The sequence below is a fragment of the Platalea leucorodia genome, assembly GCF_965183815.1.
Source record: "Platalea leucorodia genome assembly, chromosome: 4".
Taxonomy (NCBI): domain Eukaryota; kingdom Metazoa; phylum Chordata; class Aves; order Pelecaniformes; family Threskiornithidae; genus Platalea; species Platalea leucorodia.
In genome coordinates this window covers 126,688,060-126,715,730 of record NC_138826.1, presented here as the reverse complement: position 1 = coordinate 126,715,730, position 27,671 = coordinate 126,688,060, and the positions used below count along the sequence as shown (strand labels likewise).

Here is a 27,671-nt window from a genome sequence, read left to right as displayed (position 1 = left end):
CCCTCAGCACCACATCTCCCCGGCTTTTCAATCCCCCCAGGGATGGGGACTCAGCCCCTGCCCTGGGCAGCCTGGGCCAGGGCCTGACAGCCCTTTGGGGGAAGAAGTTTTTCCTGATACCCAACCCAAACCTGCCCTGGCGCAGCTTGAGGCCGTTCCTCTTGTCCCATCACTTGTAACTAGGGTAGACGCTGGGTAGAGGGGTGGTTTGCCTTTACTCCAAGTTCTCTGAAGGGGCTCTCGGTATCAATCTTCACTTGAGGTCTGGATGCCTCTGGAAAGCTGCAGCATTTTTGGGAGCACTGGTGGGTGGTGATAAGACCATGGGTCCAACCGTGCCATTCTTCCTATGCCGCTGTGTAAGAAGCGCTCACCCTTCGTGCTACCAAATTGCTTTGGCACAGAATTGGGGTAGAAAGTTGGGAATCTGTACTGGCTGTTGGGTAGAACAACTCCCTTGGGTGTTCAGTGCAGATCGTTCCCTCTTGGAGACTGTGCCTGGGCGAGAAGCTAGCTCACGTGCGCAGCAACGCGTGATCCAAAGCCAGTAGCTGTTGAGTTTGACTATGCAACATCCTAGGTAAAGATTTAACCCATTCTTTTCTGGTGTTGTGAAAGAAAAAGAGCTTATCGTCATATGTGATGCCTTCACACATGCACATCATTTGCCAGCGATGCACAATATTGGCCAACTCCGAGGCGGTCATGGATAGTGCTGTTCCACAAAGGTGGTCCTCTTCTGCTGTAACGAATAATTTGATGCCAGGTCTCGTGTTCATTTTAGAAGTACCACGTGATCTGGAGAATAAAGGCTTGGGGTAAAACTTCAGGCCAATTTCGTGAGGAATGGGGGATGACCAGGTGGATGAGGCTCTTGAGCTGGGTTCCAAGCTGTGGCTCCTGCCAGAGAGGAGGAGGAGGAGGAGGAGGTGGTAGTGGTGATGGTGGTGGTGAGGAGCTCAGCTGGACCAAGAGCCCCGTGCTCCAGGTGCTTTGCCTCTGGAAAGGAAAGAGGAGTGATGCTTTCTCTCCAAGACTTACGTGTGGCTTTGACTGCTGATGCCAGTCCTAGAAGATGAAAGAGGTCTGGTCTCCCACATGGGGGCATATTCCAGAGGAGAACATGGCACAAATAGTCTCTTCAGCTGATCCTGATAAACTGGAAGCAGAAGTGGTGGCTAATTCATTGCGGCTCAAATCAAAAATGAACTCTACATGTGATTTTAGTAATCAAAATAAATGGGAAGGGGAATTTCTAACTCCATGAAGGGCTCTTCAGTAGATCTCCATGTGTCTGCCATAGACTAGTTGCCTAACCAAAAGTTTGGAGGACATTGATAGGAAAGGAAGACAGTTATCGACAGCAACTGTTATTAATTCTGTGTTCACATGCACATCCACGCCCGGTACCCATATATCGTCTTAAACAAGACGCATACTCTGATTCTGTGAGACCGTATGTTTGCTGTCCCCTGTCGGCTCCTTACCACAGAGAGAAGTGGTACCATCTTTCTTCCTCTTCTCTTATCAAAAGAGCAAGAAGATCCAGAAAGGCAAAATACTAAATACATCTCCTAGCGTTTGTTGTTGATAATAGAAAAGAAGGGGAAAATCAAGGGCTGGATTGAGCTGTCTGTAGATGTACAGAGATGTTGCTTGGAAGGAACCACCAAGGTCATCTCGCCCCCATGCCCACTCAGAGCAGGACATTGCCAGCACAGGATCAGGTGAGCCGTGACTCTAACCAATTCCTGAAGCCCTCCGAGGATGGAGATCCACCACCTCTCCGGGCAGCCTGTGCCGATGTTGCGTTATCCTCCCGATGAAGAAGTTTCTTCCTGCCATCCCATGTGAGCCTCCCAGGCAGCAACTTGTGGCCGTTGCCCTTATTGAGGAACGCTGAAATTGAGCAAACCCAAGGGCTGGGAATACCACCAAAACTGAATAATAATTAACTAGCAGGCTCCGCCATGCCATCGTTTAAAATGAAATAGGTTCTTGTATCTATCCTGGCTTAAATTACAGCTCTTAATGTTTTGGAAGTACTGAAAATATTAATAGGCATTTTTGTTGGCTATTTTAAAGCTGTAAAGGCTTAACGTTTGGGAAGAGAGATGGGAGAAGGCCGCAGAGGAGCTGCAAAGCATGAGGAGATGAGCCCATGGGGGGACACGGGCAGTGCTCGAGCCAATTCCCTCCGGCGTGGTGTTGCAGTAGGGGTAGATGAGAGTGAGGAGGTCGTCGCAGGTAAAAGCTGACTGTGGGGAAATGGTCATTGTAAGGAGAAGAGGAGATCCCAGCGGAGGACAGAGGGAGTTGGCTTGTGCACATGGAGGAACACATCCATGGCCACGTTCAGCAGATCGTCTGCGCCCTTCCACTGCAGGCGGTTTGGCTTTAGGGAATATTTTGTTCTGTCTCTGACCTCCTTTTCTTCCTCCAGCTGCCTCCTACACAGACAGCTCTGACGATGAGACCTCCCCCCGAGACAAGCAGCAGAAGAACTCCAAAGGCAGCAGTGATTTCTGTGTGAAAAACATAAAGCAGGCAGAATTTGGGCGCCGAGAGATTGAAATTGCTGAACAAGGTAAATGGGGCGCGTTCCTCAAGCTCCACGTTGTCCTAGGCTGTCTTGTGGGGTTCTTCCTTCCCCCAAATCCTCTTCTTGCGAGGTTCAGTCGACTGGTGATTTCTTGACACCATTCCTGTTAGAGATGGGAAAACTTTTATGGGATTTTGTGGGATGGAAAGGAGCTACAGGGTTATGCCATGTAGCTCCAACCAACCAACTACTGAAGGACTACTCTATAGTCAAATGCATTTTGTTAAAATCAGTAGAAAAGATTAAATCCATCAAACAAATAAGACAACTTTGTTTTAGCGTGATTGTCTCCAAAAATCCGTAGCAAAGGCAATGGAGTCTTTAGGTAGTTGGAGGGAGCTTGGAGAGGCTGATCAGAGCAGCGAGTCCCGGGTCCTCCTCGGTCTGAAGGAGATTTTCCTCCAGCCTCATTTGGGCATTCGCAGGTAGAAATTTGAAAATGTGATGGTGCTACATCCTAAATAGTAGGAAAAGACCTCAGAGGGTTCTTGAGTCCTTTTCAGCTGTGCCATGACTTAGTTGATCCCTGCTCGCAAGGGTTTTGCTTTTTTTGAAGCTGCCGCAGCTGTAGAAATTCATGGGGGTACCAGATCGCAGAGCAAGAAGTGAGGCTGGCTGTTTCTTCTGTGCTCATCCCTCTTTCCATCCCATTGATGGACTTCTTTTTCATTTTGCCTTTCAGAAATGCCTGCGCTGATGGCTTTGAGGAAGAGAGCTCAGGGAGAGAAGCCGCTGGCTGGGGCCAAGATCGTGGGCTGCACGCACATTACAGCGCAGACAGCCGTAAGACCCCGTCAATAAACTCTAGACAGGGGTTTTTCACTGCTTAGCCTCTAAAATAGACCCCGAGCAGTTAATATATATATACCCACACACATATATACGCTGCATATATAATATACTTTGAAGTTCTTATTTACTTCATCCATTTTAAATTGTAAAAAAAAAAAAAAGTAATTGCAAAATTGTTTTCTCTGCAACTCTCTAACGACCCTGATGCTGCTTAAAACCAACTTCAGATGCCCCCCGGAAGCTTTCCCATAAATAGCAAATAAAAATCCCAGCTGTATATCGCTCTTTGCATTGCGCGCTCTGATTTGTTTTGTTTAAATCCAGGTCCTAATGGAGACTCTTGGCGCGCTGGGTGCACAGTGCCGATGGGCTGCGTGCAACATCTACTCTACTCTTAATGAAGTGGCTGCTGCCCTTGCCGAGAGCGGTAGGAAACTTCACCGTCTTTGTTCTTTCTGCTTTCAAAAAGATTTCTTACTGTCCCATTTGCTCATTTGCCATCTCTTAGAGTTTTTTTCCTTCATTCTCTTCAATTTCGGATAAACCTGTAGGAGGTAAACAGCACAAGATCAATCCCTTCCATTGGTCTGAAAACCTTAGAATGATTTTTCTCTGGAGTGTAGAAGTACGTAGTACAACTGATGATGATGATGCACATTATTAGGCATCAGGGCTGTGTGAACCTGAAAGTTATTTGCTAAAAGAAACTGAGCTAAATTTTATTTCAGTTCTATGAATTTGAGTCATAACTTTGGCTAAAAGGGGCGAAAGAGAGAATTTTGGGGGGGACATAATTCACAAAACAGAAGCTGTCCGTGTTGCTGCTCACCTGGGAGATGCCTTAATTCAAATCCTGTTTTACCTGGGTAAGGCCAGGGATTTTACCGTGAGAGCTGGGAGACCCAGAAGAAGCCAGACCCACCAGCTTGCCTGTTACCTGGTCTTGCTCACTCAAGCCAAGTAATAATTGCTCGTGAGTCAGCATACGCTCAAATAAATTTGTGGATAATGTGCCTAACAGGAAGGTAGGACATCCAATTCACAGCAAAACCTTGGTTTTGCAAATACATGTTATCATTGAGAGCGTGTTGCCCTCTCATCTGGTGGCTAGAGCTTTTTCTTGGGGGAGAGGAAGAAATTAGGAAGGCTAAAGCTGACTCCTGTCTGCTGCCTTCAGTGTGTGTCTTCAATGTATATCTCTGAAGCTTCTTCTAGAAGGTAGATGTTGAAAAATCAGACTGCGAGCAAGACTGCAGTGGTGCTGGGAGCCTGGTTCATCACGCGTGGACGTAGGGAGAGCCGATCCCCAAGGGATTTGCTAAGGCTGTGTTAGCACCCGTCTCCCTCTCTGTGCCAGGGTTCCCCGTCTTCGCCTGGAAGGGAGAATCCGAAGACGACTTCTGGTGGTGCATCGATCGCTGCGTCAACGTCGAAGGATGGCAGCCCAACATGGTGAGACGGGGCCGACTGTAAAATGCTCGGCGCGCGTTGAAGCATGGGTAGCTCTCATCTAGAGAGAAGGAAGAGAGTTTAGGGCTGGTCTGTGCTTTCCTCCTGAATTTAGACCTAACTTAGCAGTTAAGGCTTGGTGCTAACACAGCGCTTACCTCCAAAGTGCTTTACAATTAACTACGCAATCCGGGAAATCAACTTCTCTCAGTCTCACAGGTGTAAAGTCAGGGAGAAGGTGCGTTAAATGACTTCTGCAGGTGGATTTTGCCTACCAGGCAAGGTTTTGTTTAACTATTTTCTAAATAAGCATAGCTGCGTTAGTGCAAAGTTTATTGGGTGCTTAGTTTGGTTCCTTTTCAGAACACACTGATTTTGAGTGTTAAACCAAACTCTTTTAATCTAGCCAGTAAAAAATGACTCAAAATCAGTGTGTTCTGAAAAGGGGTTGCGTCCATTTTACCGTATTCGATTAAATTCACAGCTTTGGTTGATGTGATTTTTCTTACCTAGGCAAGGCTTCTCTTTCAGAGCAAAAATTAGATTTTAGGTGACGTCCTTGCTGGACGAACACAAAACCTCAGGTAGCCCAATTCCCTGCTTTGCTGGTTTATTCTGCCCTTGTTTCTAGGGAAAACAGAGAACCCTAAACTGGGTGAGTGGAATAATTTACAGCTGTCAAATGTGCTGTTTTCATCATGCTTCCCGACAGATTTTGAGCCCTGGAGCTTATGATCTAAATTAGACAAAAAGAAATCAAAGGTGGAAGAGGGGCGTGTATCTGTATTGTTTGTTTGCCAATATCAGCTTGTTTGAGGTGGGTTTTTTGTCCCTTCCCCTCTACACCTGCTCACCTCCTCACTGTCACCTTTAAAAAGGATTGTGAATGTCAAAAAATCCACCCCAAAGCTACGAGTCTGAGTCTAGACACGAGAGCAGCTTTTTTCTTCTCTTTGAGGAATAATTTCCTATTGAAAATGTCGGTAATTGAAGAAGTCAACGTACCAGAATACACATATTATGCTTTCCGAGGATCTCTTCAGACCTCTTGATTCTGCGACGTGTCTCTGTCCCTCAGCGTATTTTCAGTCCTGTTTCTGAAGCACAGAAATAATTGCTGGGGAGCTCCAAATGCCTCGGATCTTGCAATTCCCAAAGATTTGCATGCCAGATTTTGGAGGTCCACGTTTTTAGAGATAAGAAATAGGACGCTGGACACTGGGTGAAGAATAGGTGTGGAAAGGATCTTCTTTATATGATTATTTCAGAAGAGATGAGCTGGCAAACTTGGCCGAAGAAGCAAGACAAAATAGCCAGTCCTTCCAGTCCCAGGGCGGAAGCGAGATGGACCTACTCTGCTCCACGTCCTGATGGCAACTTTTCAGAGCGTGCATCATATTTTTTCTCTTCTGTTGAGACTGAGGATTTCCCCTGATATCCTGAATCAAGGAGATACGTCCCCGGGTTGTAGGACTGAGCCTGAGCTGGTTTCTAACTTGCTGCGTCCTGGCAGCCCATCACCTTTGTATAAATCCACATCTAACCTCTTTTCATAGAATCAGAGAAGGGTTTGGGTTGGAAGGGACCTTAAAGATCACCCAGTCCAACCCCCTGCCATGGGCAGACACCTTCCACCAGCCCAGGTTGCTCAGAGCCCCGTCCAACCTGGCCTTGGACACTTCCAAGGATGGGGCACCCCCAGCTTCTCCGGGCAGCCTGTGCCAGCGCCTCACCACCCTCACGGTGAAGAATTGTCTCGTCTTCTCTTCCCATCAACAAAATACCAGCGATACCTTTCAGCTTCGTTGATGGTTATTTGTGGCCGTGCTTTGCTTTGAAGATGCTCTGTGCGAGTGCTACAGGCCACGGTGCGATCAAATGGGAAATTCTGTCTTTGTGAAAAGTGATTTAGTAACACGCCTCTCTCTGTCCAGCACAAAATAAGCAATTTGGACTCTTATAAAGTGTGGAGTAATTCAGAGCATAAGTATCCAACTTGTACTCGTTGATCCATCCAACTTTTACTCGCTGATCCTTATGAAAGTAGCATGGAAATGCATCTCCCATTTCCAGGCTTCTACATCTTTAAGCTCAATGAAGAGAAGTGCAATCTCGATTTCTACTTAAAAGAAAGCAAAATGGGTCAAAGTAGTTCAGCGGCTTGCTGTAAGCCACGCTGACTTAATATCAGGGCTTGAGATACACCCCGAGAGTCCTGTTTAGCACTGCTTCGCTGGCCCCCACCAGTCCCGTGTCCGGGTAGGCACTGCCAGGCGTGATGGAGCTGCCTTTGTATGTCCCGTGCAAATAAACAGAGATGTCTTACGGTCCGAAAATCTGAATATTCAACGTTTGGGCTTCTGTGTGGTGCTGCTCCATGGGAACAACTCGCCACAAATACCGAGAGTCTCCCAAAAAAAGACACATTGAGTTTTCTGGTGGGAATAGCAGACCTTTAGAGGAGTGCTCTGTCTGGGCAGGAATGGCTCAGAGGGTTTTTTCTGAAAAATACTGAATCTGCAGGGCTGAGGGTTTGGTTTCCTTTGCAGCATAAAGTGATCTAGGGCCACGCTGCTGCCGGGGCATTTCGATGCCGCCTCCGACCATGCCTTCCTGCCATCTCCTCGTGTTCTCACCAGTCGCTTTCTGTAGCGCGTTGTTTTCAGTCATGTTCTTAAGCTGATCCTAGCTAATTTTAATCAGCTTGTTCTTGGTGAGCTCAGCCCCGCGGTATCGGCTGTTGCCTCAACAGAGTTGGAAGGGAGAGAGGGTGAGACATTTGGTGGCAGTGGGATCTTAGATGCATTCAAAAAGGTTGTAAAATGGCACCTTGAGGCACCAGTTCTTTTCATGGAAGAGCCCGAGATCTTCTGCTGGAGAAGACACGAAATGGGAGGAGTGAGGGAGTGAGAAGTCACAGCCCTTCTGTGCAGACAGCAATGTGAAACTGGTTACTTGGAAAGAAAAGCACTGAGAGAGAAACGCCTACCAAGGGGATACGGATACACCAACTCAGTCAAAAATCGTAAAAATTCAGGGTGAGTACTGCTGCAGAAGAGCAGGAGCAGATATCTCCCAGGGCTTGGGTCAGAGGATGGTCCCGTCTCCAAAGAGAGAAACGTCCCTGCAGGCACAGGGTGGTAGGAAGATGTTTTTTTACCGTCGCGACCACTCCAGCACGTTCTGCTCCAAGAGGAAAATGCCAAAATCAAGAGGGAGGTTGATGAACCGCAGCCGGGAGCCTTGGTTTGCAGATCGTGCCTCTCGGTGGGCGTCAGGCAGCAGCACCGAGAGGCAGAGCAAGGCGCACATCTATAACGGCTGATTTTCTGTATGAAAAATTCTTTGCCTGTCAAATAAAGCCTCTTTTTCCCCAGAAAAAAAAAAAATCTGCCTGGGAAGAATTCGACTGAAGGCAGATAACTTGTGTAAAGCTGAGAAAACTGCAGGAATATGGGGCACATACCACGGGCTTTGCCGTTGGCCGTTCGGGGCTGCTGCACAAAGGTGACCTTCCATCAAAAACTAGTGCCTCCATTGATTTGGTTTGGGGCTTTTTTCATCTCCTGCCCTCCTAGGAAAGAGGAAACTGCCAGCCCCCAGAATTCTCTCTTAGAAAGAGGATTATGTGCCCTATTAAATGGGGATTAATGAAATGAAGACGTCCTGGGAGCCAGGCTGCTGAATTCCTACCTCGGCTGGCCCAGGAGAGCTTCTCAGCCCACTTAACCCTTCCCTGCCTCTGGTTCCCAGCCTGTGAGCGGGAGGTGGATCTGGGGGTTCCCTGGAGGCTCGAGAGAGTCAGGTCTGTGCAGAAGACGCGTGCTCTGCTCTGGCAGGACACCATGTGCTTTCCAGGCATTTGTGGAGGAGCAGCTGCTACCCACAGTGTTCGTCTTCCATGGAAAATCCTGCAATTTAGAGAGGAAAAAGTTTGTGGTAGCACATAGCATTTCCAAGCAACTCTTTGCCCACGGAGGCCAGAGTGGTGGCTCCGTGCAGCCACCACGTCATGTCGCGACAGAGCTCAGGAACGTTGTCTTTGTGCCCGCAACGGGGCTTCTGTCGCAGGAGCATGGTGCGGGTGTTCATTTTTCCTGGGTGGCTGCAGATGCTGGTGGGAGAGCTGCAGACGCGTGCGGCAGAGGGTCCCTGCGGGGCTCCACCGCCGGCCAGCGAGCAGAGACGCTTCTGCCCAGGTTTGACATTTGCATTTCAGGACACCTGCACGCCGCACCAGTAGGTTAATAAGGGCTGGCTTGGCAGTCAGAAGTCTTGACTGTTGGTGTAGGGAACATGCAAAGAAGAGGAGGAGGAGGAGGAGGAGGAGGATGCAGTCAGAAGTCTTTGACATTGATATAGAGAACATGCAAAGAGAATAATGATGATGATGAAGTCAGAAGTCTTCGACGTAGTGTAGAGAACATGCAAAGAGAATAATGATGGTGATGAAGTCAGAAGTCTTTGACGTGGTGTAGAGAACATGCAAAGAGGATGAAGATGATGATGATTCAGTCAGAAGTCTTTGACATTGGTGGAGGGAATATGCAAAGAGGATGAGGATGATGCAGTCAGACGTCTTTGATGTTGGTGCAGGGAAAATGAAAGAGGAGGAGGATTATGATAGGGAACATGTAAGAGGAGGAGGATGATGACAGGGAACATGCAAAGAGGAGGAGGAGGAGGAGGATGCAGTCAGAAGTCTTTGATGTTGGTGTAGGGAGCATGCAAAGAGGAGGAGGAGGAGGAGGAGGAGGAGGATACGGGGCAATGTGCTCTCAGCCAGCCCAGCTAGCACAGGTCCTTGGCACCTCACCTGCCGCTCGGTGAAATCTGCTCCCTGTTTTCTCTTCGGTCTGAGTCTGGTGGGGGTTGTCACGCTTCCCACCTTGCTTGGGCCACCTGAGGCCGCCGGGGTGGCAGGAGGACTTGGGGAAATGCACGTGCTTGGGTTTTTTCTTTTCTCCTATCTTTTCTTCTTTCCCAGACACCTCTTTATGGTACCCCCGTGGGTCCCTCTTGGAAGCATTTAGAGCTCAGCACCCTCCTCGGGTATGGCTGTGTGCTGAGACGTAGCAGGGGACGACCCAAAGTGGCTGGGACTGCGGCCACGTTCATTACGAGGAAAGTCTGTGGGACACAAAGGAGACTCCTAATAAACTCCACTGGCTATCACTAGCCGTGAGATTTTCTGTAATTACCAGAGGTTCTGTACTTACAGAGGTAAAAAACAAGCCTTGACTTGGTCTTTGATTATTCTGGTGCACATCACAGAAATACCTGAACAACATCAACCCGTGCAGCGGTGTCTCTGGATGTATGCGTTAGACTTTTAGCAGTGTTACGACTTCACGCCCAAAGCCGTTACCAGGTATTTCCATATGCTGGGTGATTATAACACCAGCAGAGAGCAGATAAGCTCTTAGACATCTCTTTTCACTGCAATTTGCAGATTTCTGTGACCAAATTGTTTTCATGTCTGTCCTTTCCAAGGCACTTTTTCAAAGGGCACCTTTACTTGCTCATCTTTAATGTTTTTATTAAAGCAGTAAGTCTCTGGCTTTCTCCGCTGCCCTGAAAGGTGCCATTAGGAGGAAATGGGAGACTCGTGATCTGGTGAAGAACAGTTTTGTACTTCTGAGTTTGAGGTTCAAAGCCAGATGAAATGGGCAGAGACCCAAAGCTGCTGTCTAAAAGTGGTTCACTATTTTTAATACGCTGTGTTTTGTGACGCAGTTACATTATAATTGGCATTAGTGGCTCTGCACCCTCCTCCTCCGTCCTCCTCCTCCTCCGTCCTCCTCCTCCTCCATCCTCCTCCTTCTCCATCCTTCTCTTCCTCCATCCTCCTCCTCCTCCATCCTCCTCCATTAGCAGTCCTAGCTGATGACTCTGGGTGGTTCAAAGGCTTTTCCATCTGTGCTTCTGGGAGACGGGGAGAGAGGAGCTTCCACAGCCATTTTCCGTATTTCCCCTGGTCTCATTATAAACATCAAGCTCTGCCGTGTCTGTCTGACCTGTGGCCTTTCCAGCACGTTGTCGATGGAGCAGCACTCCCGCTCTGAATAGTCAAGCAGAGTAGCCTCACCTAAGCTGTCACGATGTGGTATTTGAGATGCCAAAACTTGGGCTTGGTTAGGAATGATCTGAGCGTCTGATTTATCCCTTGTACCTTTAGGGGTGAGCAGGCCTCAGTGGATCTTCAGAGCGGTGACTTTGTGGTTATTTTTGTTACAGATCTTGGATGACGGAGGTGACCTCACTCACTGGATTTACAAGAAATATCCCAACATGTTTAAGAAGATCAAGGGGATAGTAGAGGAGAGCGTGACCGGTGTCCACAGGTAACGGGACAGGCTGGACTGTCAGCGCGGAGATGTTTGGACAAAAGCATCTTCTGCCTCGGGGCGCTTGGTAGCAGAAGATCGCCGAGCTGTAAGATGCCACGGACTCAGCTGAATGTTGAGCTTCCTAACACATGGTCTGTGGTTTTCCTTCAGTATGGGCTTGGCTTTCCCGTAAGAACGGTTTTAAATCTCTGGTACAGTGAAAGCGATAGACTTGGAACTACTGCTCTGAATGTCAAGACGAGGAGTAGAAGCACCTACTGACCATTGCGCGGGTGGAAAACGTGCACGAGGGCTTGTTTTTCCAGCTGGGAAATAGGGGCGATGATTATCTCACCTCGTTTTGCAGATGAAAAAAGGAAGGGATGAGGGTGTTGCACAAGAAGGGGTGGGCTTTGGAGAAAGTCAAAAGCGTAGTCCTAAACTAAATCTCTAGGAAGAAGTGAGATTTGGGAAGAGGAAATGAGTCTCCGGTTGGGGTGGGAGTCCAGAAAGGGAGAACCACAGCGGTGCAGCCGTAGGACTGAGTGACCCCCATCGGTCTGCAGCAGAATCGTGATGGGAGAGGTGGCTCCCAGGGTTAGGAGAGGTCTCAGAGGTCCTTTTCCAGTGGCGTTAGTCGTATCACAGGTGACAGAAAATAGGGGACTGAGGAGAGGAGCAGCAGACTCTGCTTTCTTCTTTATTTTTGCAGGGAGAAAGGCTTGGCTGCAGCTCTTGGAGCTGGCTGAGAGTTTGGCCAGAGGTGCAGGCAGCCCTCGAAACAGGGAAACGAAATATTTGAAACAAGGAAGCAACCGATTCAGGTTTGCAACCAGCAGGATCAAGAGAAGGACCTGACAATATTTTTAGCGTCAGGAATCGTTTCCCGTTTGGGCAAAAGAGATGTGCAAGAACAAAACAATGTTAAAAATTGCTCCCCGCAGTCTCGTGCCAGGAGCAAGGTTGTTTTCTGAGCTCGGTGATATCGATGCATGCGCGCGGGGAACGCGTGCCCCTTACCTGCAGGGGACAGACAACGTGGGGACTGAGGCTCTTTTCCAACCTAAACGATTCTATGGTTCTGTGATTCTATGAGTGTTACCCGTCTGTGGCCATTTCTATTTGTCTTGAGCTGTAAGAGCTTGAGGAATTACAGGAGCTCTCATCTTATGTTATCTGAAGCAGGATTTGGGGGTTTCGTCCTTTTGAGGACACCAGAGGATGGTTGTAATATCAAGTTATGAGGCACATGGAGTCTAGAGCACCTTCCGATCTCTGCTATTTGATGTTTTTATGAAAAGCCTCTTGCCAACCTGGTGGTTCTTCAGTAGGGGAAGGAAATGGGTGCAAACATTTGAGGAAGGGTGAGTGCTGTTTCTCCTCCTGAAAGGAGGAGCTCCTGGTAAGAGGTTATCTTTGACCCTCCAGATGGGTACTGCTTACTCCAGCGAAACAAGACCTCAAGAGCACACAACAGTAGAGTGTAGGGAAATATTTTTCCATTGATCATCTGTTTCTTCCCGTATTCGTAACAGGCTGTACCAGTTGTCCAAAGCGGGGAAGCTCTGCGTCCCAGCCATGAATGTCAACGACTCGGTCACAAAGCAGAAGTTTGACAACCTGTACTGCTGCAGAGAGTCCATCCTGGACGGGTACGTACATGTCCACCCAAAGGGGGTCGTGTCCCTTGCTCGGGTTGTGTCGGACCCCACGGGGAACTGGGTCCATGGGTCTGTCCTACCTGTTGCTTTAGGTCATTTTAGATCAATTGATGTGTCAGAGGAGAACAAAGACCCTTTTTTACCTGTGGTCCATCCTATTTGTATGGGAATCTGCAGGGCATTTTGAGACAGCAGCTATGTCTCTGCGGGTCAGAAGGTCCTAAGACTTATTTGTACAATTGTACGTGAAGCTCTACAAACATATGCACACCGGAAAAACAAACATCAAATCTTGTGTTTGTAGGAGAATGATCTTGCAGCGGAGACCTTAGCATCTCTAGAAGTCTGGATTCAATATTTTTAACCCAGCTACATGTATGAATAGGGCACATCCCTTAAATTCTGCCTCTGCTCCTCTTTTTGTGGAACGCACGTCTTCTCTTTTCCCAGAGGGTCTGGAAGACACATCAAATATTTTATTAGCCATAGTGATACGAGACATTTCCCAGTGCCCTTCAAGGGATCTCACCGAGTCTTTGTCCTCTCAGGGTGATGTTGCCCTTCCATGTGTGTAGGTGGCTCGCGTGCATTTTCCCTTCTCGGTGAGCACGACTGGAGCTGTCTTCAAGCCCTGCAGCTTCTCGTAGTCCTGTGTGAGGACTTCAGAAGTCCTCACATATGGCTACAATACTCCTTCCCATCCCTCTTACCTTTGTGGCATCAGGATAAAACCCATCTGTATCTGTTGCGTGTGTATGAGTCAACCAACTGCTTCATCAGAACATTTTTTGCCTTTCTAGTTTCCTTTTTTTATCCTCGCCTGTGAATATACAATAAACTGAAAGAAAGACATTAGAGGACGTTGTGGCAGACCAAGACTTTATCCCATAACAGTTGTGTGTCCAAAGTGTAGACTTGAGTCTGAGGTTTAAACCCTGTCCTTGAGCTGAGCATAAATAAATAGGTGCAGAAGGTGGGAATGATGGGGCTGACGAATGCTTTACCCACCTCTCCCCACCCTGGTCCCGCAGGATTTACAGCCACATGCCGTACGGGCAAGCAGAAGAGTGTTTGCAGGCAGACCGTGGGACCGGGAGCAGCTCTGCAGCATCCTGATGGTGCTGTACTTTTTAGGATCGGATGGGAATCAGTCGCTGACGGATACGTGGGCACCGGGAACATGATGTATCTTCTGAGCTTGTTGGTCTTGAGATGCAGTGCAAAATACTTGAAGTTGTGATCTAGAGAGAGTGTAAATCTCAGTGATGGTTTTTTTTTTTTTTTCTCCCTCCCTCTCTTTTTTTTTCTTTATTTTGATGGAATTGGGTGTCCGTGTCCCCACCACCTCCACCACCAAATTTTGTCAAAGCCAAGTGAGAGTAGGACAAGTTTTATTCTTACAGTTCAGACTATGACATGTTGCATCTGGTAGCGGTCCCAGTAGACAAGTAAGCACAGAAGCAAGGACAGATTTGACTTTCCGGACTGGTGTTGATGCTGATGAGATGAATACCAGAGGAAGGATTGCCTGCTCCGTGCCAGGTAGCTGTGGTGCGGAGGAGGAACCCTCCGCGGAGAAGACAGCCTGCTTCAAGAGAAAAGACTTTTTCTTGTCGAAAACTTGGTATGGCTTAAAGTTTAAACGGGTCTCGAGATCCGCAGTTCTCGGTTCCTTGCCGACGTAGAAATGTCGCCTTCTGTTTAATCAAAGTCCATCTGGCAGAGCTATTGGTGTTCAGCTGTGCTATCACTGCCTGCAGTCTGGTAGCACCAGAGGTTCTCAGAGACCCAGCGTAGGCTTCCCTGGTGATGGCGGACTCTGCTCTAACATCTTTCTCCCAGATCTTTGTGGGATATGTAGTAGAGTGCCTCATTCATCACCTCGGCTTTGAAGTGGTCTTCCTGCTAGCGGTCATCCTGTGCAGGAGAAGTGGAGAAGACGCGTGTTTGTAAAACCTGTGTGTCCAAATACAGGGGCGTGAAGATGAGCTTCAAAATGTGTGCAAGTGCCCTAGGAGTTAGTGAAGCACCAAATGTGGTTCCCGGGGTGATCCGCTGCACATGCGGTTTCTTCTCCACATTTCCATCACGCGTTGTTCTAAAAGACAAAAGTTTTGGGCTCCTTGTCAAGTCAGCGGTGATGGTATCTGGCTCTTCCATGCCAAGATGTTTTATTATGGTACCTGACACTGTGAACAGCCAGTGGCTTCTTGCCCTTCCTGCCCATCAAAACTGGGAAAGTCCAATCAAAATCATCAGCTGGTCTCCAAAATAGGTACAACCTGCGAAGCTGCGATGTGGAGCAGCGTGCTCCAAGATGCAATGTGTCGCTAACTGGGCTTTGCTAAAAGCAATAATGGGAAAAATGAGGGTGGTGAAACCCTGGCAGAGGTTGCCCAGAGAGGTGGGAGATGCTCCATCCCTGGAAACATCCAAGGTTGGGTTGGACGGGGCTCTGAGCAACCTGATCTGGGTGAAGATGTCCCTGCCCATGGCAGGGGGGATGGACTGGATGGGCTTTAAAGGTCCCTTCCAACCCAAACCCTTCTGCGATTCTATGAAAACATCTTGATAAAGTAATTCTTCGAATTAAGTAGCCCTTCCTTCTTTATTATGGCCATGCCTCAGCTCTGTGGTCACGGGGTTCAGGACACAGAAGGCAGCCTCTGTCGTGGGAGTCGGCTGCCCGGTGAAGAGTTGCCCCCAAATTTTGAGTGTCCGAGGACGCAACTTTTAGCTCCATGTTCCATGTGTAGCAGATGCTGTCAGTGGCTGAGGAGTGTTAAAGTCTTTAAAATCTTCTTTATCTTGTTGTCTTCAGTCGTGATGGATGATGGACCTCATGGGTAGGTAAGTTGGGATTTGAGTTAAGTCCAGCCCAGGCGTCTAAAACTGGGCTGAGGGAAATGTGAGCAGAGGTGCAATTAAATCTGCTGTGGTTTTTATCTGAATTCTTTTGGAAATGTAAGGGAATTTCACCTTCCCTGCACTGCTAACCTATTTACTCGTGTGCTAAAAATAGCCTGTAATGTAGGACACTCTTAGGGAGAAGGAAACCGAGTGGAAAGGAGAGCTTTATTTGTGGAGAGCACTGGGATTCTGGCAATGAATTACCACCTTCCTGCTTCTTCTGTTGTTATTTCTGTGGGGTATTTTGACTTTAAAAAAAAAAATTAAGAAAAAAAATTTTAAAAATATTTTAAATATTTCTGGAGTACCAAAACAAAGGGAAACAACAACAACAACAAAAAAAACACAAAAAAGGGATCCAAACCCCAAATCCTTCCTCTTTGTTGCATTTCACTGGTAGCACCCACCGTTACCGAGGGAAAAAGTCAGGTTTAGGTGCCCTTCGGGCCCCCCCTGCACCCAGAATTGCCGTGTGTCCTCAGGGATACAGGATACAACCGCGGTGTTTCGGAGGAGCAAACTGAGGAGAACCCCTGTCCGTCACAGCGTCATCAGTGGAACCAATCCTACTGCTGGTCTTTAATTGTTTTTTTTTTTTCTTTTTCCTTAGCCTTAAAAGGACAACAGACATGATGTTTGGAGGAAAGCAAGTAGTGGTTTGTGGCTACGGGGAGGTAAGGGGTTCATGGTTTACGTGCGCGTACTGCATGTAAAATCCGCACATCCTTTGCATGGCTTTCTCCGACGGGGCTTTTCTGTCCTCGTGGCTTTTCTCTGCATCTGCAGGTATCTTCAAACCTGACGGGTTCGCCAAAACTGACGGTTTTCTTGATTCCCACTATATTTCTTCAGCATTAAACAGACAGCAAACCTGAATCTTAAAAGACATGAGTATTAGGTATTCTGAATATCTTTAATATCTGAATATTGACATGTCCAGATATTAATATATCATATAGCAGTAATATTCTCTTTTATATTTATATTTATATTATATTTAATATAATATTAACATATTCAGAGCTGGGTTCTGCAGATGTACTGTGCAGCTGCAGCGTTGCATGCTGAAGCGTGGTCAAGAAAGACAAGTTCATCTTGACTTACCCCTGTGCTTTCACCCCCAAACGGAGGAATCCTCTCTCGAGGCGAGACTGGGATATTCACCCTTCGGCAGATCTTGCTGGGACCAGTTACCACCAGTTATGGTGGGCTCTGCTGTGGGTGCTGTACTGGGACTCTTTTTTTTTTTTTTTTTTAACAAAGAGCTGAAATGGGACAATTTTCTCACGTGTAATCGTGTTTTTTGGGGAATCCTTGGTCGTTTAACCACTCCCCTGAATTCCCCTGCGAGCCGCACTGTATGTGCTGTGTAAAGGTTAAAGCTCGTTAACCCTCGGAGATTAAACCGTTAAGCTTCCTAAATAGAGTAAAGGTTGCAAGAGACTCTCAAACTTTCCCTGAGATAAGCGTAATCTCTCGTTATCGTGGTGCTTTCTAGATACCAGGATGTTTTGGGGGAAAAAGAACTCCCTGGGACCAAAGCCAACAGCACTTTTATATTTTTTAGTGCCTCTTTTAGCTAAGCTGGGCCTGACTCAGGTCCTAGATGACTCCAAATCCAGGAATTTCATGCACCCAAAAATTGAGTATATGCAACCAGAGTTGCTGAGAGGGTTGCGAAGGGCTCTCGGGGCTGCGGAAGAGCCGCCGGAGTTGTACATCCCCTGTGAGCTTCCCACGGCCGTGTTGACGCTCGGCGTCTCCCGAGCTCTCGGCATCTCACTCTTCCTCTGTGCTCTTCTCCCTCCCCAGGTTGGAAAGGGCTGCTGTGCTGCTTTGAAGGCCATGGGCTCCATAGTGTACGTGACAGAGATCGATCCGATCTGTGCCCTCCAGGCCTGGTAAGCAGTCGCACCGAGCCCGGCTTCTTCTTTAGGCTTATTTTTTCCCAGGAAAACCATGGCCAGAAACCACTCGGCAGTGGTCCCTCCCGAGAGGGATGCTGGTGAGGGGTTCATGGCTTCTCTGCACCCTCGGAGGGACCAACAGCTCTCTCCTACGGCCAGAAAAGGGTTCCTGCACTAAAGCATCACCCAGTTTATCTGTATCCCACGTGCCAGCTTGCATAACCATAACCACAGCGGCCAAGAGTTTAATGACATGGCTTGAAAGGGTTTAATGATGTGGCTTGAAAGGATGTTGGGAGTGAACTGCGACCTTTGGCGTGCAAACTCGGGCTTTACTGTGCTGCGCACACACCTCACCCGAGGGATATTTTGGTTTCGGTGATCACCCGTCCTGCACAAACCTCTCCTCGCTAACGCCGGTACCCTGACGCAGGGCTGAAAGCACACGGCTGTCCCCTCGCACGGGCACGTTGCAATTATACCCGACCTCGTTTCCTCCAGGTAAAGGTTTTGGTGCGGAGATGCTGCTTCTGCATCCCAAGGTGTGAGATGGGACGTGACTATGAAAGCAGAGTCCCCAAAACACCTGGAGCCTTGTTAAACCCGCAGCCTCTTCCTAACAGCGAGCTTTCAAAGGGCTATCGCGGTGAGAAGACTAATGAGCCCTGCTTAATTAGCAGAGCTGATCAACTTTCAGTTTGCTTTGCGACCTTCACCAGTGGCACATCCAGCACCCGCATCCTTAAGTGCGAATTTGGTCGTTGCAGCAGCCCCTTCCCTGACTCTGCACAAGGCAACACCGTCCGGCCCCTCCCATAAGGAGTTTGCAGTGGGAGAAAAAAAAAAACAGTAAATGGGACATACGGCAGAAAAAAAATTACTTTTTTTTATAGCAACTACGATTTTGCAGCTTGTGAGAGTCACAGAAATAAGTTCTCGGGAGGACTGTCAACAAATCCTAAAAAAAATCCTGCCCTTGTTACCCGATGTGCTGAGTACACCTTGCTCGGTGAAGCCAGGAAGGATTTGCTGAGCGCTCAGCACTTCTAAAGATCGTGTAGGTGCCTAACTATGGATCGCAAGGTTAATGATAGACATCTGTGGGTTCGGGGTGTTTGGGTGGTTTTTTAAGATGATCTAAATCCATATCAGAAAGGATTCTGCAGCAGGAGGGCGTATCTGCATCTTCTGGATGTACTTTGCAGGAGTAGCAGCTTTAAAAAAGCCGTCTGGATTGAAAACTGAGATTTGCAGATGCGGAGGCCTTGACAGAAAATGTGAAACCCCCAGAATCTCTTTTCGCTTCGCCCCACAACAGTCCCAAATCCTCCAGGTTGACTCCAGAAACCCCCCTGATGGCTTGGGGTCCATGGCCGTTCGCATGCTGCCTTGCTGTTTCCAGTCTGGCATTAGAAAATTAAAATGAGTATCTTGAGAATCACTTGGTGGTTTTTTTTCTATTTTTGGCATGTTTTTGCTGCTTCTCAGACTACTTTTTCCCCCTCTCTCCTCTTAGCATGGATGGATTCCGGCTCGTCAAACTCAATGAAGTCATCAGACAAGTTGACATCGTCATCACCTGCACAGGTACGCGGTCCCCGAGGCAGGAGGAGGGGTCGTTGGGGATGCGCACCCCATAATCGGGTCCATCTTTTTCCAGAGGAAAAAGCAAAAAGGTGGGGAAAGTGAACATGGGTATTGATTACGGATATGGCTGTCTGGCAGGCAACAAGAACGTGGTGACCAGGGAGCACCTGGATCGGATGAAGAACAGCTGCATCGTCTGCAACATGGGGCACTCCAACACCGAGATCGACGTGGTGAGCGCAGGGACGCGCGTCGGGAGCAGGGACGGCACGGGGTGGGGTGACGCTGCTTTCGGGACACTGCGGCCGCTGTGTCTGACCCCGTGCCGCTTTAGCAAGCACCCGGGAGGAGATAAAATAACGCGTCGCTCCCCGTGTGTCAGCAGACACTGTCAGATATGTCGGCGTCATTCCTGCGATCCCAAAGGATGCCAGCGAGCCAGGCAAATTGCTCCAGCTTCCAGCGCAGGGTCTGGTATCCACCAGCCTCATTCCTTCCCCAGAGTCAGTGAGTCACCCCCTCCAGCCCAGTCCCTCTGCTTTTGTGGTGTTATACCATTAAGACCCAGCCAAGAGTTCAGCCTGGTGCAACACAGCACGCTCAACCCCGCCGCGCTTTACCGAACGGCACTGAAATCTCCTCGTCTGTGCTTGGAGATGAGTAGAGAAACAGGAGAGTCTTGTCTGAAGGTCAGTGGAGAATTGCTTGGCCAAACCCATGGGTTTAAAGCCATTTTCTGTGCTGGAAAGAAGTGACCGCAGCCATGCACAGTTTAGTTGGTGACCATGAATCCTCTTCAGCCAGAGGAGCTTGAACGATAGCTGTTGCTGGAGCTTTGATGTATTGTAATCATAAAAATAGTTCCAGGTTATGATTCATAAAGGTTTCATTGGTCTGGGACTGCGACCGGACCCAAAGGAAACTATAGGCCCAGGACAATGTCACCGAGTTGCTTCCTCTTTTCATTCTTATTATGTAGCTTCTGGTTTTTGATCTTTTCCCAGTGCTTTAACTATTTTAACACTGTGTTTCAGGCAAGCCTGCGTACACCCGAGCTGACCTGGGAGAGGGTGAGGTCCCAGGTGGACCACGTCATCTGGCCAGACGGGAAGAGAATAGTCCTTCTGGCGGAGGTGAGTTGCAGGCAAAGGAGCAGGGATTGCAACCTGTTCTCTGCTTGCGGAGGAAGAAAACAAGGGCTGGATGAGCGGTGGAGCCGAAGTGCATCCAGAAATCACCTCTGTGGGCCTCAGCAGCTCAGCAGTGCCTCTGGTTGAAAGGCTTGGTGTAACCCTGTTGTGGCCCATGAGTTACTGGAACGCAGAAAAGCTCCTGTGTTTCTCTTTATCCCGTTCCAGGGTATCTCCCACGGGGTATTTTATCCGATTTTTCACTTCTAAATAGTTTTACTGAGTTACAAGGGCAACCAATATCTCGGGATTCAAGTGCACGCGATAAATGGTGTTTCATCCCAGAAGGGACACATTTCACCGGTGGTTCTTGTACCTTCTGTAGGGTTGTAAACTGCTTTTGGTGTCGTGTTGAGATAACAACCAGTTTTTGCTTCCCAGGGCCGCCTGCTGAACCTGAGCTGCTCCACCGTCCCCACCTTCGTCTTGTCCATCACTGCCACCACGCAGGCGAGTAGGGTTTGGGCTGAGCCGAAAGCAGCGTCTGGCTCCATAGCGGGCAGCAGTTACTTACCTAAGTGTCTTCTCCATCCAGGCTTTGGCTTTGATAGAGCTGTACAATGCTCCTGAAGGCCGCTACAAGCAAGATGTGTACTTGCTGCCTAAGAAAATGGGTAAAGATGTCCTCATTGCCTGCTCTTTTTTTTGGTTTTGAGACTGAACAGATGGGAGGTTTTGCTAGGCTGGGCTGAGGACGGCAGGGCATGGCAGCCTCCTGGGCTCTCTTGCCAAGCTCAGGGTCTTCCAGCAAGTTCTTCCCACTGGGTCTGGGCTCTTCACTAAATTGGACGTGTTGTTTCTCCATCCCACCTGGGGAAAACAGGCTGACGCACTTGGCCGACCGCAGGAGTCCATCCGCGCTGATGCAGGGGATTTTCACGCAGGGCTTCTGCCGGCAGAGCTGCCTTCGTTGGCTGCGAAGACACGTAGTCCCTGACCAACAGCTCTGCCAGCAGAACCCCCTCCTGAGGACACAAGCTATACTGACCCCGCTTTTGCTCCAAAACTAGCCTTTTTTGTGTTAATTGTATTTTTTGAGACCAGGTGCAGCTTGTCCCTAGCTTGGACGTTAGGTGTCAGCTACCAGAAATGCCCAGTGGCTCCTGCATCAGTAGAGCATCCAAGCTTGCCCAAGGGTACGACGTAACACAGCAGCAGACCCAGGAGTCCTGCTAGAAGGGTATTTCAGAGACAGGTTTGGTTTTCCCCTCTAACTCAAAATAGATGAGAGCCTTGGTTTTCCCCATTCAGGGCGAAAAGCAGTCCTGCAATTCAGCAGCAAAGGCGTGAGGAGCGATGCCTTTCCCAGCTGGGGCTTTAGGGACCTGGTGCACAGCAGGAGGAGACTCGTTGCCTTCCCCTCACCCTACTAATGAGGCTTGAAATCGTTTCAGACGAGTACGTGGCAAGCCTTCACCTCCCAACATTCGATGCCCACCTGACAGAACTAACGGATGAACAAGCAAAATACCTGGGACTGAATAAGAACGGACCTTTCAAACCAAACTACTACAGGTGCTGCTCCTCAACCTCTCTCTTTCTTCTGCCATGAGTGTGGGGTCCGCGTGCTGGGGGGGCAGAGGGGACGGGGTTTAATCCCACCGGTCGCCTGAGAAGATATCACGGGCTTTCTGATAATTCCCATCGCCACGTAGAACGTGGTCCGGGCAGGAAGGGGACAGCGCGGTTGGAGCCGTGACGCAGAGCGCTTGGCAGGACGCGAGCCCTTTGTATCTGGCAGCAGCTGTCACCCAGACGTGGCAAATGGCAGAACGATGCCATCCAGCCAACTCCGACGATAGCTTTATTTTTAAAGTTTGACGAAGGATGAGATGGCACAGAGCAGGGTTCGCCCCTTGTGCCGGGGGCTGCGCGGGCGGGCTCGGCTCGATGGCTCTCCTCCCCCAGCGCGGGCTGTGCTGATCCCCCCAAAATAATAATAATTGTCAATATGAGCCCCTGGCTCGCTTCCCTTTCCAGGCTTGTGTTTGAAGTCGACACTGCAACACATTTTTTTACCGTGACAATGAAATGGCTTTGCACAAACACAGATCAGCCTGAGGGGGGGTTGAAGCCTCGATCCTTTTCTTGCAGGAAAAGGCATTTTCTTGGCGCGCAGGTCTTCAGCGCTCACGCGAGAGCAACGCTGCACCAAAATGCTCCTCTTTTGGGGTTCAGTGGGTTTTTCCAGATCCTGAGCTTTTTTTTTTTCCTGCCCTGTGCTACGTGTAAAGTTGTTATGGTGCTCCTGCACCACCGTGCCCTCCCGTGGAGGAATTTCCTCTGGGTCAGTTTCCTTTGCTCGGTTTCGGTGTCTGGCTGTAGTCCCGACCTTGCGGGGAGTGTGGTTTGTCCCACGCACAGAGAAGTTGGGGTAAGCAAAGGGTCATGGCAAATTCCCGGCATCGAGGGAGAGCTATGCTGGCTCAGACGTCCCCCGTGCCCCGTGGGGTGGAGATGTACTTGGACAGCTTCGGCTTGGTGTCCTGCAGGAATTTAAGCCTCCAGATACAAAAGGCAAAGAGACAAGTTTTCCAAAATTCCCTATTTTGATGTGTAGGTGCGTAGGATGGGAGGTGAGAGGAGATCTCCAGGTGCACGTAGCCTCTTTTTCTGGATATAACAGGCAATTAGACTGCATCCCTGTGCAGCTCGACAGCTTGCTTCATTAAAGCGAGCAACTCTCTCTTCTTACATGTAGCTTTGTTTGTGATATGAATTTCAGTTCCCCGTCTAACGGGAGCCTTCCTGATAAATTCAGCCAGTTTGAGCCAGGCTTTGGTGTTTAATATTTGCTCTTGCACCTTCAGTGCATCCTCCTCAGCTTCTGAGCTGATGTAGCTGCAAACCGGTGAGACTCAGTCCCTGAATCAGTCGGGTGCTGTTGAATTTTCCCCTTCCCGTACTCGAAGCGAGAGGCAATGTTCAAGCAGCGAGGGCAGGCAGCTAAATATAATGTGGTATTTGTGGGGGAGGAGATGAGGATCGAGTCCCTTTCTAAATCATTGCTTTTCTTGGTGTCTACCCCTCCCAAAATACACCGTGTTGATGCTGGGGGAGCTTCGCATCTCTTCCCCAGCGGCTCACCAAAACCTCATTTTCTCTTCTTTTCCCCAGATATTAAGTTCCTGCGGCTGTATCCCGGAGAATCGCGAGGAACAAGAACCCAAGTCTTTTCTCAACTACTGTACAGGATGAAACAGCGCAAGCTTCCTAAGTTAGAGCTGGGCTTGCTCACATAGTAGACAGTGTGTTTAGGTTATTTATTTATTAAATTAGAATACTGTACATGCGGCCTCTGCCACTGGTGTTCGTACTGCCGCGGGACTGGGAGACGGTGGATTTCTTTCCGTTTGTTTCATTTTTCTCTTTGGGTTGTTCTTTTTCGGGGCTGGGAGGATGGGGGAAGCGAGGAAGAAGCTGGTGGAATCAAATCGCTGCAACGTACTTGGAACAGTCCGTTATCACCGTTAATCCGACGCGCACGACGGGAGCCATGGGATCCGACTTCGAGGTCACAGGTTGCTTTTGGTTTCCTTCGCATCCCAGCGCTTCTTCCAGCGGAGCAGGATCCCGGCAGCGGTGCGAGCCGGCCGGAGGGCGGCCGGGTTTGCATTTCCCATGCCATTTGACAACGCAGCTAAAAACCTCGTTTGCTCCAGGCGTTGCCGACCAGCCGGGTGCCGCCTCGGCAGCGAAGCGGTAAATCTTGCTGGCGATCGCTGGAGAAACCTCTCATAATTCTGCCGAACTGCCCGAGGGACGGATCTGCCAGCGAGTCGGTGAACTTCGCCTTAGCACTGCTGAAAGCTGTAACGAAGGGTCCGGTCGTTAGCGTCAGCCAGGGAAGCCCCTAGCGCATGGTAGGAGCCGGGAGGGCAGAGCGGTGCCCACTCGGAGGCAGACCCTAACGGACGTGGTGGCGGTGGGGTAGGATCTACCACCGCTCCCTTCTTCGCAGCTCCGCAGTATTTTCCTGCTGCTTACGTTACGAGTGCCAACCTCCTACGGTTCAACCAAAGTCGTATTCCCGGTGGGGGTCCGGGGCAGCCTTGCATTCCCGCACTGGTGGAAGAGCCTTGCGACCTTGCCGACAAATGCTGCTCACGGGAGCTCGGGGAGCTCTTCCAAACCCAAGCGGAGCTCATTGGCCATCCCGGCTGGGAGGACCCGTGTCCATGCAAGGTCTTTCTCCAGCTGAATTTCAGTCCTCGTTGGAAATCTCTGGAGTTTTATTTTCTAGTAATATTTGTATGATGAAATCTGGAAATCCCCTTTGAGTGTGAGAGACGTACGCCAGAGTAATCCCCACCCCGATTTTGTGTGCGGGCAAGAGTTTAGTATCACTAAAACCCTTCAATCACCTCAAATCTTGATGCATCAGAGCCAATGGAGAACAAATTTGCCATAGTTACTTGTTTTAGCCCAGGATGTCCCGCCTGAACGCTGCGGACAGCACAGCACCCTCACCAAGGTGACTTTCCAAGTCTCCGTGTCTCATCGGAGTCACTTTTATGGTTCACATGGAGAACAGGGTCCTTCTAAAATAGAATTGCCCAACCCCGCGAGCTCAAAAGCCTTTATCCTGTGGTTGCTGCTTTGGTACCTGAGTTCCTCATCAGCTACAGATTCCGTTTTGTCCTCAAGGACTTCTTTGCCGTCATGAAAAAACTCTTTTGTGGCAGCTCGTTCACGCACAAGAAAGGAAAAACTGTGGAATTAGGATCTTGGCGGCCAAGTACTTCTCGCGGCTCTTGATGCCGAGGGCTGAAGTCAGCTTGACCGCAAGCTCCTCATCTTTGGAGCAAACGTTCTCATGTCCTTGCTTATTCCAAGTTTCTCTTTGAGATCTCTCAAAGCCTAGAAGTAAGGCTTTGAGAAGACCTTAAGGAGACGTTAGGCCTTTGAGAAGACCTTAGGGCTTTGAGGAGACCTTGAGAAGGCCTTGAGAAGACCTTAGGCCTTGGAGAAGACTCTGAGAAGACCTTAGGCCTTTGGAAGACTTCATCATAGACTGATCACTAACCACGAACTCAAAATAATCTCTACTCATTCATGAATTTTATCCAAATCCTGAGATTTTTGGGAAGAGTCCCCCGAGTTATTTGAAACGTCACGTTCGGGTCTTACCCCGCGCTGGATTACCTTGGTCTGCATCAGCCAACGAACCCCAGAGTTTCTGCTGTTCTCTGCAGATGCGCAGCTTGAAATCCTGCTCTCGGTCGAGGTGAAACGCGGTTGCGGGGTCACGTTGAGCAAAGCAGCTTTTGGAAAATAGGTGTCCCAACCGCAGCCGCTTCTGCCCCGGGAAAATCCTTCTCCATCCGCATGACCCTTCGGTACAGCTCACGCAGTCGCTGACCTCCCCCGTGTCCGTCGCTTGTGCAGCATACGGTGGTGCTGTCCTCATCCGTGAATTCCTTCGTGCCGATTTTTAAGCCCATTTTATCTTTCAGGTAGATAGGAGAAAAAGAAAAAATTAATAATCAAATCCTAACTGGCTTTTCCCACCTCAATTTTTAAAGCTCTTCTCCATGTCGTTCTGCTTCTTCTGTAAGCTTTTTTGCTTGCTTGGCTTTTTCCTAATCAATCTGGAATCATATTCTGTGATCATCTCTAAATTAAACATGTAATGGGTTGGGTTTTTTTTTTTTAATGTAACACATTTTTAAAGAATTAGGAAAACGGAGATTTAGGTAACACCAGCAAAATTGTATAAGGAAATGAATTCTGTTCTGAACTTTAGAAAGAATAAGACAAAACCTGTCATCAGCCTGCAGTGAGGAAATGAAAACTTTGCAAACGTAACATTTTCAAAATGATGTTTTAAATATTAATGTCTGAGTGATTGTATTAGATCAGCAATAAAGACTCTGTAATCTCAAAACACAAATAAAACATTGGAAAACTCAGCGTCTCTGGAGCGTCTTTTGGGTCTGGCGGGAGCAGATGGGGAACTTTTTGGGCTGGAGGGGTACAGCGAGGGGGTGAGGGACGGTGATGCCCTGGGTGGCGATGGGGAGGTTGTCCCCAGAGCCGGTGCCGTGCCGTAGCCCCGAGCTCCCACCGCTGCCATATAAAACCTGGCTGGGAAAGCTGCTCCGGCGGCTGCGTGTCCTTGGCGCAGCCGGGGCTGTTTGGGCTCCGGGCGGCTGTTTGGGCTCTTGTCCTTGGGGAAAGCGGGCTGAGCCGTGCCGGAAAAATCCCGTTATCTCTTCTGCTCCTGATCTGTCACCTCCCTGCTGCAGAGTTGGGAACGCTGCTGGGGTGGCGGAGGGAAATGCCAACCTAAAGACCTTGTTTTTCCAGCGGCTGGGGAAGGATGCGGGACACGAGCAACACCCAGACGGGAGCATCCATCACCTCCCTGGCTGGGCGCCTGCATGGTGACCCCTAAAAACAACCGTCCCCCCCATACTGGGTGGGGAGGGAGGGAGGAGAGAAGTGGGGAGGGCAAATCCAGGGGATTTCCAGGCCCCCGGGAGCTGCTTTTAACCAAAATTGTGGTACCAAGGGTTTGGACAACCCGACTCGGCAGGAGATGCTGGGGGGCTGCCTCGGGGCTGGAGACCCTTGGGCAGCCCCCCCAGGCGCCAGCAGGACCCAGCACCCCGTTACCCACATGGCCACCACCCCCGCACCCCCATTAGCCCCATGGGCACCTCTGACAGCCTCCAGCTCCCCCAATCCATCACCCCTGGGGACGCCCCTGGGGACACCCCTGTATCCTCCATAACACCTCCAGGGACACCCCTGTCACCAGCACCCCCGGACCCCCCCATAACCCCCCCAGGACCCCCAGGGACACCCCTGTCACCAACACCCCGGGACACCCCATAACCCCCCCAGGACCCCCGGGGACACCCCTGTCACCAGCACCCCCGGGGACACCCCATAACCCCCCCAGGACCCCCGGGGACACCCCTGTCACAGCACCCCGGGGACACCCCATAACCCCCCCAGGACCCCCGGGGACACCCCTGTCACCAACACCCCGGGGACACCCCATAACCCCCCCAGGACCCCCGGGGACACCCCTGTCACCAGCACCCCCGGGGACACCCCATAGCCCCCCCAGGACCCCCGGGGACACCCCTGTCACCAACACCCCCGGGGACACCCCATACCCCCCAGGACCCCCAGGGACACCCCTGTCACAGCACCCCCGGGACACCCCATAACCCCCCCAGGACCCCCAGGGACACCCCTGTCACAGCACCCCCGGGGACACCCCATAACCCCCC

The 27,671-nt window shown here is 49.7% G+C and overlaps 1 protein-coding gene across 1 annotated transcript in view; it reads left to right on the top strand.

The window, feature by feature from the left end:
- AHCYL2 (adenosylhomocysteinase like 2) overlaps nucleotides 1-26,297 on the top strand; it is a 108,625-nt gene extending 82,328 nt beyond the window's left edge. Inside the window, exons 3-17 of the mRNA XM_082308293.1 lie at nucleotides 2,444-2,587; nucleotides 3,285-3,385; nucleotides 3,719-3,821; nucleotides 4,752-4,846; nucleotides 11,081-11,187; nucleotides 12,708-12,824; nucleotides 16,354-16,417; nucleotides 17,556-17,644; nucleotides 19,167-19,237; nucleotides 19,376-19,470; nucleotides 20,272-20,370; nucleotides 20,809-20,877; nucleotides 20,963-21,041; nucleotides 21,822-21,942; nucleotides 23,545-26,297. Of these exons, the coding sequence (XP_082164419.1) occupies nucleotides 2,444-2,587; nucleotides 3,285-3,385; nucleotides 3,719-3,821; nucleotides 4,752-4,846; nucleotides 11,081-11,187; nucleotides 12,708-12,824; nucleotides 16,354-16,417; nucleotides 17,556-17,644; nucleotides 19,167-19,237; nucleotides 19,376-19,470; nucleotides 20,272-20,370; nucleotides 20,809-20,877; nucleotides 20,963-21,041; nucleotides 21,822-21,942; nucleotides 23,545-23,551 (1,361 nt within the window). The 3' untranslated portion in view covers nucleotides 23,552-26,297. The remainder of the gene's footprint in view (nucleotides 1-2,443; nucleotides 2,588-3,284; nucleotides 3,386-3,718; nucleotides 3,822-4,751; nucleotides 4,847-11,080; nucleotides 11,188-12,707; nucleotides 12,825-16,353; nucleotides 16,418-17,555; nucleotides 17,645-19,166; nucleotides 19,238-19,375; nucleotides 19,471-20,271; nucleotides 20,371-20,808; nucleotides 20,878-20,962; nucleotides 21,042-21,821; nucleotides 21,943-23,544) is intronic.
- Nucleotides 26,298-27,671: the final 1,374 nt, after the last annotated feature.